General features: G+C 35.3%; 1 protein-coding gene across 1 annotated transcript; it reads left to right on the forward strand.

Moving 5' to 3' along the window:
- Positions 1-1,997: 1,997 nt before the first annotated feature.
- LOC113324250 lies at positions 1,998-2,687 on the forward strand. Its single transcript, XM_026572571.1, has one exon. The coding sequence runs from the start codon at positions 1,998-2,000 to the stop codon at positions 2,685-2,687; it is 690 nt and encodes a 229-aa protein (XP_026428356.1).
- The last annotated feature ends 13,989 nt before the right edge of the window (positions 2,688-16,676 follow it).

Consider the following 16,676-nt stretch of genomic DNA (forward strand, 5'->3'; position numbering starts at 1 on the left):
AAGCTTTAAATCCATGGAAATTTTCGCTTATAGGAAGATTAAATTTACAGCATATCAAATTTGTTGATGCTGCAGTTATCTTAAGACAATAATGGAAGTTAACTGAAGAATATAAACTCATACCATTGGGAAGAGGTTTTTTCACTATTAAGTTAGACAATGAAATCATTCGTAGAACCATCACAGCAGGTCAATGGGAAGTTCTAAATAAAGTTCTACATGTGAGAAATTGGAGCTCTAATTTTAGACCATCTAATCAGCGTACTTCTAAGGATCAAGTTTGGGTTCGTTTTCCTGGTTTGGGTTTAGAATTCTGGAAGGAGAAAATATTATTCAAAATCTACAAAGAGATTGGAACACCTATTAAAATTGATGTTGCTACTGAAAAATGTGAATATGGGTATTATGCAAATGTTTTGGTTGAGATGGATTTCGCCCAGCCAATTCCTAATAAAATCTGGATTGGTACAAAGTATGGAGGATTTTTTCAGGATATTTCAATCCCAATTCTTCTAAAATACTGCCATCATTGTAAAATCATTGGTCATTTAACTGCTGATATTAGAATTGGACATGCTAAAAGTAATGTTGAAAGTAGTGTTTCACAAAGGAATAAAAGAAGTGCAGAATTGCCTCAAGCCCCTTTTGATATCTGTGGATCAGAGGTAGAAAATTTTCCATAAAAGGTGCAAGCTAGTACTTCCCACTCAGTTCAACAACAACATTCATTACAAGACTCACTAGTCACTAATATTACAACTCCGGTTACACGACATAATTCAAGTTCTATCAACTCTAGTTTAGTAGGAGGAAGATTTAATGTTTTGAATTCTGATGATAATAAGGAAGATGAAGAAGTAAGTAAAGAAGAATCCACTGTTGAGATAGATCCCCAACAATTAATTCAAATTACTGAAGTTACCGAAATTGAAAGTAGTGTTGTTAAATTTATTGATGCTGGCACAGGACAGGTAACATTAAAATCTATTCCTTTTACTTCTTGGTCATCAATGGTTAAAACTTCTGCAGAAAAGAAGCATTCCAAATCAAATGTTGATAATTCTAAGTTGGGTAATAGCTCAAATGAACAGGCTAGTCCTGATTCAAATAATGTTAATGAGGTTGTTAAGAATGTTATTCCTGGTAATAATTCTGGTGGAAATATAGTTAATCCAGTTGCTCATAAATACACTTTTAGAAAAAACAATGGTAAGGGAGGTCCGAAAAACCTCCAGCTCAAACCATGAAAATTCTCTTTTGGAACTTAAGGGGCCTTAGAAGACTTAGGGCTCAACAAAAATTACATTCTTTAGTTAACTAATTTAATCCATCACTAGTGTGGATTGCTGAACCAAAAATTAAGTGTTCTCCTTCTTTCTGTAGTAAATTAAATTTACCTGGTATGCAATATATGGCAATCAAAATGAAACTAATAATGACAAGAGCAATATATGGTTATTCTGGAGTGGATCAATAGCTACTCCAACTGTTGTTTCTATTACAAGTCAAATGATTACAGGCGATGTAGGTGAAGTACTGGTATCTGGTGTGCATGCTCATGTTAATGTGGTCCAAAGAAGATACTTATGGGATGAAGTGCTAGCTATTAGTGAATTTAAGAAACCTTGGGCTGTTTTAGGTGATTTTAATGCGATTCTATCCATGGAAGAAAAGGTGGGTGAAAGGTCTCCTTCGAGAAGATCCATGATTGATTTTAATGATTGTTTAAATGCATGTGAATTAATGCAAGCTCCTAAGATTGGTCTGGAATTTTCATGGTCCAATTGTCAGCAAGGTAGCAAGAGGATTCTATGTAATCTTGATAGAGTTGTGTTCAATATGAAATGGCTGCAAATACATAATAATTTGGGTTACAAGGTGGGTATCAAAATTGCTTCTGATCATGCACCACTATATTAGATGGGTGTGCAAGTGTTCCAAAGCCAAAAAATGTTCCTCTAAGGTTTCAAAAAATATGGCTAGAGCATCCTACATTCATGAAGGTGGTTCAAGATAGCTGGGAACAAGAAATACATGGTGATCCTGCTTTCATCTTTATGAAGAAACTTAAAAATCTCAAAAAAAATCTCAAAGAATGGAACTGGCAGGTTTTTGGTGATGTTAAGGTCAAAATTCAGGAGGCAGAAGTTAATGTTAAAGAAAAGATGATAATTTCAGATTCTGATCCTCATGATGAACAAGCACTGCATGATCTAGTTGGTGCTCAAAATGAACTCAATTCAAGAGAAGTACAATACAGTACAATGATGAAACAAAAATCCAGAATTAAGTGGGTCATGGAGGGGTCTTCAAACACTAATTTCTTTCATTCAAATGTTAAGATTAGGCAAACAAGAAATGCCATTTGTGAACTGGAGGAAGAAAATGGGAATTTGGTATCTTATCAAACAAAAATTACTGATATATTAGTGAATTTTTTTGAACAAAGATTTAAAGCTCAAAATATGGTTGTTAATGATTCTATTCTTGAAGTTATACCAAATGTCATTACTGAATCTGATCAATTTATGCTTGAAGTTATTCTTGAAGCAGAGGAGATTAAAGCAGCAGTTTTTGGAATGGATGCAGATAGTGCACCTGGACCTGATAGTTTTTCAGGAATGTTTTACAAAGCATGCAGGGAAATTATTCAACATGACTTCATCAAAGCAGTTAAATATTGTTAGAGCAGAATTACATTTCTAAAGGTTTAAATTCTAACTTCTTGACTCTTCTTCCTAAAATTCAAGGAGCAAAAAATCCCAATCAGTTCAGGCCAATTGGTCTCAGTAATTTCAGCTTTAAGGTGTTCACTAAAATCATATCTCTAAGAATGGCCTTTGAAAAAGCGGGGATCCAACAAACTCGCCCAATATTTCGATTAGCAATCTGTATGGAGAAACTCCAATATACTTTTATGAGAATCAATTAGACAGTTAGACTCAATCAATAGAAAAGTATATCAAAGAGTTTTATATCTCTATCTCTTGATTTAATTCTTACTCGAGCAAATCTGCGAGTCTTGATTAAATACAAGAGATATAAACTTGGATGGTACCAAAGACCAATATCCAAGGATCAATCAATTTCCAATCAACAACCAAAGGTTGGATTTCACAATTGATCGATACAATGCACAACCTATGATATTTCAATTATATAACAAAATATAATGCGGAATAGAAACAACACAGACACCAGAAATTTTGTTAATGAGGAAACCACAAATGCAGAAAAAACCCGGGACCTAGTCCATATTGAACACTGATAGACACATTTTTGTGTCTGATATAATCTCAATTGTATATATTATTAGTGCTCGATTTTGTATTTATTTTGGATGTCTTTGTAGGTGTTTTTGGAAAAATAAGATTTTGCGGCGAAATTAGCTCGAAAAGTGTTTTTTGCGTTCATGGGAGGACATTTGCTATTCGGACCCTCACTTTGGATAAGGGGTAACCTAATTATTAAGGGGCATCCCATTTCCAGGCATCTAGTAATCGCACCCCTACTCTGGATAAGGGGCAACCATCTTTAATATTCAAAAATCAGGTTTTGGCGGGAAAAAAGTGTAGTTAAAGAGCAGTTTTGGCAATCGTGATTTGGAGGAGTTTGAGGTCGATTAAAACTCTGATTTTCATAGGATAGACTCCTTATGGGTCTAGGAATCTGATACGGGTGTTTAAATCGATTAGATTGGGCTCAAACGACGGATTTTTCTCACAACAAGAAAATATGGAAAGTCACGTGTGTGAACTGTTTTAGGGAATTTTAGAGTGATTAAAACGCTGTAAACCTTCCCAAAGATTTGTCTCTATCTAGAGAGAAGTTTAGAATAAAAAGGAAAGCTCAAAAACGCGTAGAAATCCTAAAACAAGAAATTGTCGCAACTTGGCCGTGAAGAGAAGGAAAGAGATTTTGGAAGATTTGGGAGAGATTTAATCGGTATTTTTGATATAAATAGATGTCTTGGGTCATATAGAAGAGTTGTCGAGAGTTTGGGAACCTAAGGAGAGCCATAGAAGAAGAAATCAGATCTTTACCAAACTCTGTTTCTGCTGCTGCTGCTGTTGAAGAAGAAGAACAGCTGAAGAACATTGACCCTCGGTAGACAGTCGCAGAAAAGTGTCGTTGTTTAACAGCTGAAGAACATTAAGCTGTTCAGGGCAGTCTTATTCTAGGGTTTTAAAATCAGCGACAAAGCAACAGTTTTTCTGTAACAGATCCATTGTAACAGCTGTTTTGCAACACCAATACACTATTGCAAACAGTCTGTGTTATTACTTTTCACTCTTTTAATCATCTTTTGAGCAAAAAACACATATTTTGAGATCATGATTAATTTGAGGAGCTAAACCCCAACACTGGTATGACGGAGGAAGCCATATTTCATACTTGTGGTAATTATATTTAATTCTTTTTATGACTTTTTGCATTAATTTAATCGTTTTATGATTTTTCTTAATTAGTTGTAAAGTCGTGTGATGATTTATGCTTGGTCTAAGTGTTTTTGATGCATCATTCTAGTGATTTACAGTTAATCTTTTTAAAATCTACCCTGGCAAAGAATTAGAGTCAATAAACAAGAGCTATAATTGTCTAAGAATTGATTTTTGAACCACATGGTATGAGGTTTGGTGGAATCCTCAGTCTCAGTAATCTCTCGACATTGTGACAAACCTTGTGTATATATTTTCTTTATTTTTATTGTTTTCTATTATTAAGTCTGAAATTGAGTCTACACAAGTCCGAGTTGAACGAACTTTATTTACCACTTAAAAAACTACATCAATTGTTGGTGCCGCCGACGCGGATTTGTATTTAGATTTTTTTTAGGTTTATTTTTTTTTTATTATTTTTTTTTGTTCTTTTTTTGCGCGTTTTGGTATTTTTCGATTCTTTTCAGATTTGGAGCGAAGCTACAAGGAAAGAAAAAGTACTATAAAAGGAATGCATCGCCAAAGAAGGAAAGAAAAGAGGAATCTGAAAGGAGTGAAGAAGAAGATTTTGTATACAGTTATTTTGTTTTGTTTTTAGAAACTGTAAATAGGGTTTTATTTTTGTAATTTTTCTTTTCCTTTTTGGACATTTTATTTTTGGACTTGGACATTTTTATTTTTAAACCCTAAGGAAGGGTTAAAATTAAATATAAACTGTTTGCAGGGAAGGACGAAAGTTACGATACTGTCTCGGCCCCTCGGGTTCGTACACTGACATAGGATTCGGTGGCCTGAGTCGACTTCAACGGTTCATCGCCCGTCCGGTACGGGAGGTAAGACTCTATCCACCCACGAATCCCCTATCAGTGGGTTTTATTTTGTGTGACAACTCACACCCCTGCAGTAGAATATCGAACTAGTATTACAATAGCCAATACAACGAATATCTGACTGAGTTTCAAAATGGACGTTACTACTTTGACCATAGTGTGAATAGTGGTTGGGAACATCATCCTTTTGAATATTATGGTCCATACCATGGTGAGCCCAATTACTATCCACATAAGTACCGATCATATGAGCAAAATTCTTATATTTCTCCTTTAGAAGAGTCTCTCAGGAAATTAGAAGAGTCGACACGTAGGATAGCTGAGATGAATAACTTAGTTTATGACGAAAGAAAACTTTCTTTAGAGGAATACCTCAAGCTGATAGCTGAGACGAACGAAAGAATTTCTCGAAATAATCTTAATTTTCAATACAGTGTCTCCAATAATACCCTTGAAAATGAGGATAATTATTTGCATAATCAAGATGACGAGGATATAATTGGTAACACTACTTGTTGTTTAGATGAGGTTCAACCATTTTCATGTTATTATAATGATTATGATGAGGATAGTGTTGATGAAGAATTTGAAATAAATAGGCATAGTGATCAGGAATTTGCTACTCCAACTGAGCTTAATAATAATATTATTTCTAGTTCAAATCCAAATAATTTTAATAATTATTCACCTATTCAAAAGGACGAGGATTTGACTAGAGATACCCCCGTTTTAGACGATGTAGTATTTCCTTTTGATTACGAAGCTAATAATAATTTAGAGGAACGAGTATATTTTGAGTCTAGCGATTTAGAAACAATATACTTAGAAAGAGAAAATGAACTCATCGAGATGAGTGAGGATGTACCTGACTTAGAAGAATCAATTGACCATTTTCCTGAATTAGATGACCTTGAAATTAGGGAAGTTGTGACTAGTCTTTCTAGAGACACACAAAACTCTAAGTTTGGGGGTGATTATCATTCTCCTTGTGCCTTACCTTTAGCTCTTACAGAGATCCCTCACTTGGGACTTGACATATGTGCCTCAACCATTTTACAAGATTATCTTCATACACGTTTTCCTGAACCTAGTGATGTCCACAAGAAATTTCAGTTATTAGAAACCCATCCTATGGTTGACATGGTTTACCCAGGCTATGATACCCATATTGACTTTGTTTTCCCACCAAATATTTTTCTTCCAAATGTGGGAATGTTTGATTTTCAAATGTGTCGAATATTAAGTTTTGAGACTAAACCTAATTATTTTAGGAGATTAGGGTCGACATACTTGATTAAGGAAGATCACCACTCTCATTGTGGTCAGTTGTGTAAGTCAAATCTAATTGACTTAGAGGATCCTCAATTATTCAGGTTATTATTATGTGCTTCTAAATTTTTATTTGAGTTTTTACAGACTCCAGAACCTGAACATTTGGATCTAACCTTTGAGGAAACGCAACCCATGAAAATATTTTATTTGGACCCAGTTATAGATCCTGAACCTTAACCACAACTAGATGTAGTTGTCTTAAACAGGAAACTAGACAAGGGTGTGCTTTATTTGTTTATTTTCTTGGCATATTGCGGATTCCTTTTACTTGTGATAGCTCTATTTGGTTTTGATGACCCACATGTATTTCGGCTATTACTTTATGATTTTATAAGGTGGCTAATCCTTTATTAGTCTGGCTGAAGACATTAAACTTAGCACTTCTTGGGAGGTAACCCATTCTCATGCAACACGGTAATATCTTTCCTTATCTCTTTTTCTTCAAATGGTAACAGTTTCTCCTTGTTCATGCTTTTAATTTGATCTTTAGAACATTGAGGAAAATGTTAGATTTAAGTTTGGGGGTATAGGAGAAACTTTTTAGTTGCACAATTAAACTCCACAGCCTAGAAATTTATGCTTATTAAGGATGGCACTAACCAATCTAAGTGGATGGAAGACTTTTGGTTGTAGGAGTACATGAACCAATCTGACTAGATGGAAACATCTAAAGAGTCTATTCATAAAAGCACAGAGCTCAGGTGTTAGAAATAACATGATAGTTTCACCATATCTCGTTGAGTCCTTTTCACTTCTGTTTTTATTTTGTTTTGTTTTTAAACTATGTTTCTCTAAGAGATTAGGTGGGGCTCACGATTCAAGTTGTTACCAATGCTAGGGTGAATTATAGTGATTGAGATACAAAAAAAAAAAAGAGTTAAAAAAAAAAGACCAGACCAACTGGAATAAATTCAATAAAGTCGACCACTGGAACCCTTGTATATGCCAGTTGTGTTGACCTAGAGTTAGGATTATCAATCACTGGTTCCATTGTATATGCCAGTGTGTTGATATTAGTCATAGTAGTATCTCAGTCCATTAGGATAGGTTCATTTTGGCGGAGGCCTTCAGACAGATATGAGAAACACCGTTCACCTAGTAAACATCAAAACCATCTATGTTTTTCTATATCCATCTTCTTGATCTATCCATGTGATTAGTTTTGACTCCGGATATTGATGTCCATAGTGCGACTATTTGAGTAGAGCTCTGTCACTTCATATGAATTTTAGTATGCTTGAGAACAAACTCTTGTACAACAATTGGAATTTCACATCAGGGTACTTCCTCCTGTAGTCAATAAGTATGCCAACCAAGGTGATTCTTTAGTGCCTTCCAAGGTTCTGTGTAGATAGCTAGGGTCTGGAGTAAAAAGGTTTTGTGGGTATACCTCTGGTAAGCCCTCCGGAGACAACACTCCGCCACTAGGGACACCTAGGGGTTTAAAGGTTTATTGCATACGCTAAATGCAATCGACGATTCCTGCGACAGTGAGTTAGGATTTTATTTCTATTTTATTTTTGCTCGAGGACTAGAAAATAATAGGTTTGGGGGTATTTGATAGACACATTTTTGTGTCTGATATAATCTCAATTGTATATATTGTTAGTGCTCGATTTTGTATTTATTTTGGCTTTTTATGTCTTTGTAGGTGTTTTTGGAAAAATAAGATTTTGCGGCGAAATTGGCTCGAAAAGTGTTTTTTGCGTTCATGGGAGGACATTTGCTATTCGGACCCTCACTTTGGATAAGGGGTAACCTAATTACTAAGGGGCATCCCATTTCCAGGCATCTAGTAATCGCACCCCTACTCTGGATAAGGGGCAACCATCTTCAACATTCAAAAATCAGGTTTTGGCGGGAAAAAAGTGTAGTTAAAGAGCAGTTTTGGCAATCGTGATTTGGAGGAGTTTGAGGTAGATTAAACCTCTGATTTTCATTGGATAGACTCCTTATGGGTCTAGGAATCTGATATGGGTGTTTAAATCGATTAGATTGGGCTCAAACGACGGATTTTTCTCACAACAAGAAAATATGGAAAGTCACGTGTGTGAACTGTTTTAGGGAATTTTAGAGTAATTAAAACGTTGTAAACCTTCCCAAAGATTTGTATCTATCTAGAGAAGAGTTTAGAATAAAAAGGAAAGCTCAAAAACGCGTAGAAATCCTAAAACAAGAAATTGTCGCAACTTGGCCGTGAAGAGAAGGAAAGAGATTTTGGACGATTTGGGAGAGATTTAATAGGTATTTTTGATATAAATAGATGTCTTGGGTCATATAGAAGAGGTGTTGAGAGTTTGGGAACCTAAGGAGAGCCAGAGAAGAAGAAATCAGAGCTTTACCAAACTCTGTTTCTGCTGCTGCTGCTGTTGAAGAAGAAGAACAGCTGAAGAACATTGACCCTCGGTAGACAGTCGCAGAAAGGTGTCGTTGTTTAACAGCTGAAGAACATTAAGCTGTTCAGGGAAGTCTTATTCTAGGGTTTTAAAATCAGCGACAAAGCAACAGTTTTTCTGTAACAGTTCCATTGTAACAGTTGTTTTGCAACACCAATACACTGTTGCAAACAGTCCGTGTTATTACTTTTCACTCTTTTAATCATCTTTTGAGCAACAAACACATATTTTGAGATCATGATTAATATGAGGAGCTAAACCCCAACACTGAGATGACGGAGGAAGCCATATTTCATACGTGTGGTAATTATATTTAATTCTTTTTATGACTTTTTGCATTAATTTAATCGTTTTATGATTTTTCTTAATTAGTTGTGAAGTCGTATGATGATGTATGCTTGATCTAAGTGCTTTTGATGCATCATGCTAGTGATTTACAGTTAATATTTTTAAAATCTAACCTGGCAAAGAATTAGAGTCAATAAACAAGAGCTATAATTATTTAAGAATTGATTTTTGAACCACATGGTATGAGGTTTGGTGGAATCCTGAGTCTCAGTAATCTCTCGACATTGTGACAAACCTTGTGTATATATTTTCTTTATTTTTATTGTTTTCTATTATTAAGTCTGAAATTGAGTCTACACAAGTCCAAGTTGAACGAACTTTATTTACCACTTAAAAAACTACATCAAACACACACTGTATTAAGCCGCTACAAACACTAGCCTACTACAAACTAACTTCGGTATGGACTGTAGTTGAACCCCAATCAATCTCACACTGATCCAAGGTACAGTTGTGCTCCTTACGTCTCTGATCCCAGCAGGATACTACGCACTTGATTCCCTTAGCTGATCTCACCCACAACTAAGAGTTGCTACGACCCAAAGTCGATGACTTCAATAAACAAATTTGTATCACACATAAAAGTCTAAGGTAATAGATAAATCTATCTTCCACAGAAATAACTACAATTTTTTGTCCCGTCTTTTGATAAATCAAGGTGAAAAGGAACCAATTGATAACCCGGACTTATATTCCCGAAGAACAACCTAGCATTATCAATCACCTCACAATAATCTTAATCGACGCGGCGAAAGAAGATATTTTGGAATCACAAACGATGAGACGAAGATGTTTGTGATTTCTTTTTATCTTGCCATATCGGAGATATAATCTCAAGACAATTATTCAATTGAACTCGTACGATAGAAAATGGAAAGATCAGATCGCTCAACTGCAAGAAAAGTAGTTTCGTATGGCTTCACAATCCCAATGAAGTCTTTCAGTCGTTAACCTACAGGGTCTCGATAAGAAACCTAAGGTTAAAGGAGAATCTACTCTAGCAAACCAACTAGTATCACACATGAGGTGCGGGGATTAGTTTTTCTAGATGCTAGATGTCTCATTCATATAGTTTTAAAATCAAGGTTTGCAATCTAAGTTACCTTGGTAACAAATCATTCAATATTCACTGTTAGATGAAAAACCTGATTCAACCAAGCTAATATCTTTCAACCGTTAGATCGAAACTTAGCTTGTCACACAATTTAGGTTTGAGTAACCGTACCTAAACTGTACACTTAGTTGGTTCACAAATTGTTAACCAATGGTTAGCCATATGAGCACTTTCATATTAACCGTATTCATCTTTCTCACAACTAGTTCAAATGACTCGTAAGACTTAGTTTAAGAGTTGTTCAATTGCTTAGGTCTTTATTCATAGACACAATTGAAACAAAATCGGTTTGATCCACTTGAATCAATTCATGAATAATATAGCCACGGCTTGCAAAGATTGCATTCCTTATAATTTATTGTTTTAAGTTCATGAACTACCGATTTGAGATATCACCAGCTTGAGTACGCGTACGGGTATGCGTACCTTAGCTACCGGATTTGAGTTTAAAAACTCAAAAGAAATTTTCGGTTCGAAAACTTCTGTGGGTACGTGTACCTAAGGTGACTGGTTTACTAGTTTGCAAACTTACAAACTCCGGCAGAAATTTTGGGTATGAAAACTTCCGTGGGTACGCGTACTCAACCTGTCTCCTTCACCAATACCGCATGCACACGTATGCACGCACTTGGCTTCTGGTACATGGATTTATACACTAATGTGCGAACACACTATATGTGCTTATATCCATAGATGGTAATCTCAACTCTACATTTCAATCATTGAAACATTCTTCTATAATGTTATAACAATCGTTATTCACGACTATCGTCATCAAAGTTATTTTCAAGATTGAAATGTCATCATGACTTTCGTCACGGGTAAAGATGAAAATGGTTAAAGCGAAAGCTTACTAACACAAATTTCGAGAAAAAGATAGGTGAGTAAACTCGGCTCGAAATAGCAAATGTGTATGTATGAAAACTATCATACTTAAATGACTTTGTCTCAAGAGTAGGAGATAGAATAGACTTTTGAGTGATAGATAAGTTCAAGTCTCCACATACCTTTTATTCGGATGAAGTTCCACCGGTTCCTCGAGTAGTTCTTCGTCTCTGTAAGATGATCGCCATGGAGTCTGGAGCTTCAACTACACTTGACTATCCTAGACCGAGATATAGTCATAAGTCAACTAGAAGTCAAGACATATAGTTTTGATATCTGATATTGACAAACATGCTTGAGATATCAATGTATGCGAGTTTGACCGAGCAATGCTCTAACAGCCTTTCTTGTGCATAAATTGGTATCTCCACAACAAGTTGCATATATTAAAGGGAGAAGCATTCATGAGCAAATTATCCTAGCCTCTGAATTAGTCAATGAGATGAAGAAAAAAAAAGAGGAGGTAATTTAAGTTTGAAACTTGATATTTCTCAAGCATATGATTCAGTAAGCTGGGATTTTTTATTTAAAGTTCTTCTTAAATATGGTTTTCTGAGGATTGGTGTCAGTGGTTGAAAGTGCTCCTATCATCTTCCAGAATATCTGTCATGGTTAATAGTAGACCAAATGGATTATTCTCAATGCAAAAGGGGCTCAAACAAGGAGATCATTTATCTCCAATCTTATTTGTTCTAATGGAGGAAGTACTAAGTAAAGGCTTGACAAAATTGGTGGAAACAAACAAGTTACAACCAATGGTGACAAGATATGGTATTGCTCCTACACATTTTCTTTTTGCTGATGACATATTCCTTTTAAGCAATGGTTCAAAGAAAAGCATACTTAATATCTTACAGCTACTTGATGATTACCAAAACTGTTCTGGTCAAAGCATTAATAAAGCTAAGAGCAAGTGTTTTATAGATGGTTGTTCAAATGTCAGAAAAGCTCAGATTGCAAACATGTTACAAATGGAATTAACATCATTCCCAGACAAGTATTTGGGAGTTACCATTCATCCAGGGAGAATCAAAACTTCTACCTTATGGCCAATGGTTGAAAAGATACAAGAATATTTGGCAGTCTGGAAAGGAAAACTTTTGTCTTTTCATGATAGATTGATTCTGATTAAACACGTGCTCAGTAGCATTCCTATATACAATATGGTTGTATATAAATGGCCTTCTTCAATTATTAAGGAATGTGAAAAAGTTATGAGGAATTTTTTATGGTCAGGAGATGCTGAAGTTAAGAAATCTAAGACTATATCTTGGAGAAGGGTCTATACACCTTTTGATGAAGGAGGATTGGGGATTAGAAGATTATCAGATGTTAATAAAGCATTATTGATGAAGATGATGTGGAAACTTACCAATTCTAAGGAATACTGGGCACTTTTTCTTGCAACCAAATTCAAAGACAAAAATGGACAATGGATAAAACACTGGAAATTTTCTTATATGTGGCCTAACTTAAAATGGGCTTGGCAATCTCTTAAATGTGATGTCAGATGGCTTGTAGGCACTGGAGAACACATATCAGTTTGGTTTGATCTTTGGAATGATGAATGTCCTATAATTGACAGAATTGGTTTCACTGGTTATGTTAATTCCAATCTGCAGATGAAGGTTAAAGACTTAATACAAGATAATGAATGGATTATTCCCATTAAACTACAGAATTTAATCCACTATCCATTGCCAATTATAAATGGTACTCAAGATGAAATGGCTTGGAGTGGTGATATGAAGGGAACTTTCTCTACATCAGCAGTTGTTAATAAGATCAAACATAGGGAAACAAAAGTTCACTGGTCTTCTTATATTATGGAAATCCTTCATTCATCCTGGTATCTCAAGTAACATCTGGAAAATACAGCAAGGAGTATTTGTTGATGATCAACTGAAAATTCAACAAGGGTACTCAATGGTATCCATATGTTGTGTATGCAAACAAGATCAAGACAGTATGCATCATCTTTTGTGGTCCTGCAGTTTCAGTATGAAGATTTGGCAATGGCTAGGTAACATTTTCAACTTCTCCAACCCTTCCTCTTTTGATAATATGGTTAACAACAACATTTGCTACAGTGAGAGAATTATGGTTCCTTAAGAATATAATCATTTTTGATAACGCTAAGCCAAATGAAAATGCTTTTAAAAGTAGAATTTTAAGCTTAGTTCATTATGGAGGATATATAATGAAGGGAACCAGATGGAATCATGAATATGACTCACAAATTCTTGAATTCTTTAAGTTAGGCAACAGAGGGAGTAAGTTCACAACTATTAAGGAATGTATCTGGTTGTTGCCACCAAGAGGGGTTGTATTGTTTTGCTGTAATAGAACTGCAATAGGGGATCCAGGTTTGGCAGGCTTTGTATTATTGCCAGAGATCATGATGGCATTGTTATTGGAACCATTGCAGGAGGTCTGGGGATTGCATCTAGTTATATAACTAAAACTTTTGCAGTAATATGGGCTATTTAATGGGCAAAAAAACTGCACTGTGACAAAATTATTATCAAAACAGATTCAAAAATAGTGATAGCAGACTTCCAAGAAGGATCAATACCATGAGATGGCTTAAGGCTAAAAGCTGCTTAAATCAAATATGCTATGAACATTGCTACAAGGAAACTAACTTTTCATCTGACAATTTAGCTAAGAAAGGAGCACAGTTGCAGATGGGAGAAGTTGAACATCATGTTGGAAGACCAACTCATCTGATCACAATAGAAATGCCATATAGGAAATATTATAGAATGTGTTAGCTGTTTTAAATTTTTGTAAATTCTTTTATTGTAATTTTGGCTTTCTTATTTTGTGAAACATTTTAGTTTCTTGATATAGTAAAAAATTGGTGATTCAACAAAAAATAATAATCATATAATTCGTTAGATACATTATCAAATTGCAAGAAATTGGAAGGGAGCCTAAAGAAGTGTGAATTGAAATAAGGATAAAAGAGTATATAAATTTTGTTGATCGGTAAGTAAGTTTATTAAGAAAGAATAAAGGTTCACAAAGTGTGAACTGCAAATGCAAATATTCTCCGACCAGGAAAGGGATACAATAACCGCCCAAAACTGAACAAAAGAAAAGATACAAAGACCAGTAAACTTACTTATATAAAACATCAAAGACCCCAAGAAAAAAGGACACTATCAAGGTAGTTCGAAAACTGGTTACCGGTAGAACCAATAAGCTATAGTTAATCTGGTTTTTTCGAAAATTTTGGCTAGTGAAGGGGACCTATTATGGAAGGCTCGATAATTCCTTTCCTTCCGTAAGGACCAAATGATAGCTGCAGGTAACACTTTAACAACGAGAAACCTTATGGATTTGACCTTATGACAAGGATAAGTACTGATAGCAATGAAAAATTGAGGGAGGCAGTACCCAAATCAAATTGAATTCGGCTTTGAAAAAGTTCCAGATATAGCTAGCAATAGAGCAGTGGATAAGCAGGAGCAAACAAGTCTCTTTATGTTGATGCATAGGTAACAATGATTGATCCAAATTCACCATCTTCTTTTGCACAACTCATCTTGGGTTAGCACTTTATCCTTCGAAGCAAGCCAAAGAAATAAGCTAACTTTTGGAGGCCAATATTTTGACCAAATTCTTTTTGGATGAACACATTCGACACCATCATATTCATTGTTAGGAACTAAACAGTTGTAACATTTCTTCACGGAGAAAGCACATGCCGACTGAGAGTCCTTCCACAACCTCATCAGAAGAGTTATTGGGATACAAATTGCTGGAATCAAGGAGATGAAGCAAACCCGCAATATCTCTTATAACATTGTCGTGGACCCTTCTACTGATACCCAATTCCCGAAGCCGACATTATCATTGTACACTTGAGCCACAGATGAGGCTTTAGATTCAGAAACGAGATACGTTGTAGGATATTGTTAAGCGAGAGTCGACCCCCATGTCCACGGATCCAGCCGGAAGCTAACTCTAGTGCCATCGCCCAATTTAAACCTAAAGTTAGATTTGAAAAGAGACATATGCTTATAAATTCCTTTCCAAATACTGCAACCATAGGCTTGATTTGTAGGATTTGAATTTCACCTGAACTATGCAAGACCATACTTTTCAGCTATCAAATGTTTCCAAAAAATGTCATCATCTTCGCCAAATTTCCAAAGCCATTTCATAAGTAAAGAAACATTCATGAGATGTAATTGTTTTATGCCTAACCCTCCCTGATCTTTAGGCTTCATAATTTGGTTCCCAACCACTAAGTGATATTTCTTATCATTTGGACCTTCATCCACAGAAAATTGCGAATAATCCTTTCTAATTTTTGAATGATGTTCATGGGAGCTAAAAATATGGAGAAGAAGTAAACAGGGAGAGCCGAAAACACTGAAATATTTGCTAAGGATGAAGAGGTTAGCTGGCTCCCTAGTTTTGAAATCGTTCCAGGTGGATCTAAAGTTACGCATCTTCAGTTTGCCGACGATACACTAATTTTCATTAAGAATTACCTCCATAGCATTTCTAATCTTCGAAATATTCTGATTTGGTTCGAAGTTACCTGGTGTGCCAATGGAAAACACACAGAAACTTGCAAGTATACAAGGCCAAGTTTATAGAATAGAAGGAAAGCAGGGGAAAGTCCACAGGGAGTGGGAGCATACAAGAAGTTTTCCTAAGATAGCAAATGATGTAAAACAAGATACAAGATCACAATGTTATAGTGGCAGTGAAACAAAGAGGGCAAATGGCATGAACCAAGGCTGTGAGCCAAGGGCAGGGGAGACAGTGAAGTAAAAAAAAGAAAAAGGAAGAAAAGAAGCAAAGCCAAGGCAATGGCTTTAGGCATTCATCTAGAGTGGGAAGAGAACCAGCTTGCTCACAGTCACTAGTGAGCACTAGTTTCTCCCCACTGCTCAATCAATCCAATGCTTCAAAGCTCTAACCTAGCATTCCACTTCTTGACAGTGAATTAAACTTAACAGTTTGAGAAACTAAACATCACACACTAAACATCACACACTAAACATGACAGTATATCCAATTAACATTACATTAAACATGAAACTAGAAATTAAACTAAATATGCACAATGTATCAAAACAGGAAACAAAAATTAACAAAACAGGGAAAAAAATTAACAAAACAGGAATCATTACTAAACAGGAAACAAAAATTGAGGCAAAAATTGAAACAATGAAACTGAAATTAAAACTAACCTAAGCATGGAACTAGAAATTACCAAACATTAAAATTAAAACTAACAATAAACCTAATTGCACTAACAGTTGAAAATTAAATCAAAATTAAACTTGCTAACACAAAATTAAACCTAAAT

Source organism: Papaver somniferum, chromosome 11 (assembly GCF_003573695.1).
Source record: "Papaver somniferum cultivar HN1 chromosome 11, ASM357369v1, whole genome shotgun sequence".
Taxonomy (NCBI): domain Eukaryota; kingdom Viridiplantae; phylum Streptophyta; class Magnoliopsida; order Ranunculales; family Papaveraceae; genus Papaver; species Papaver somniferum.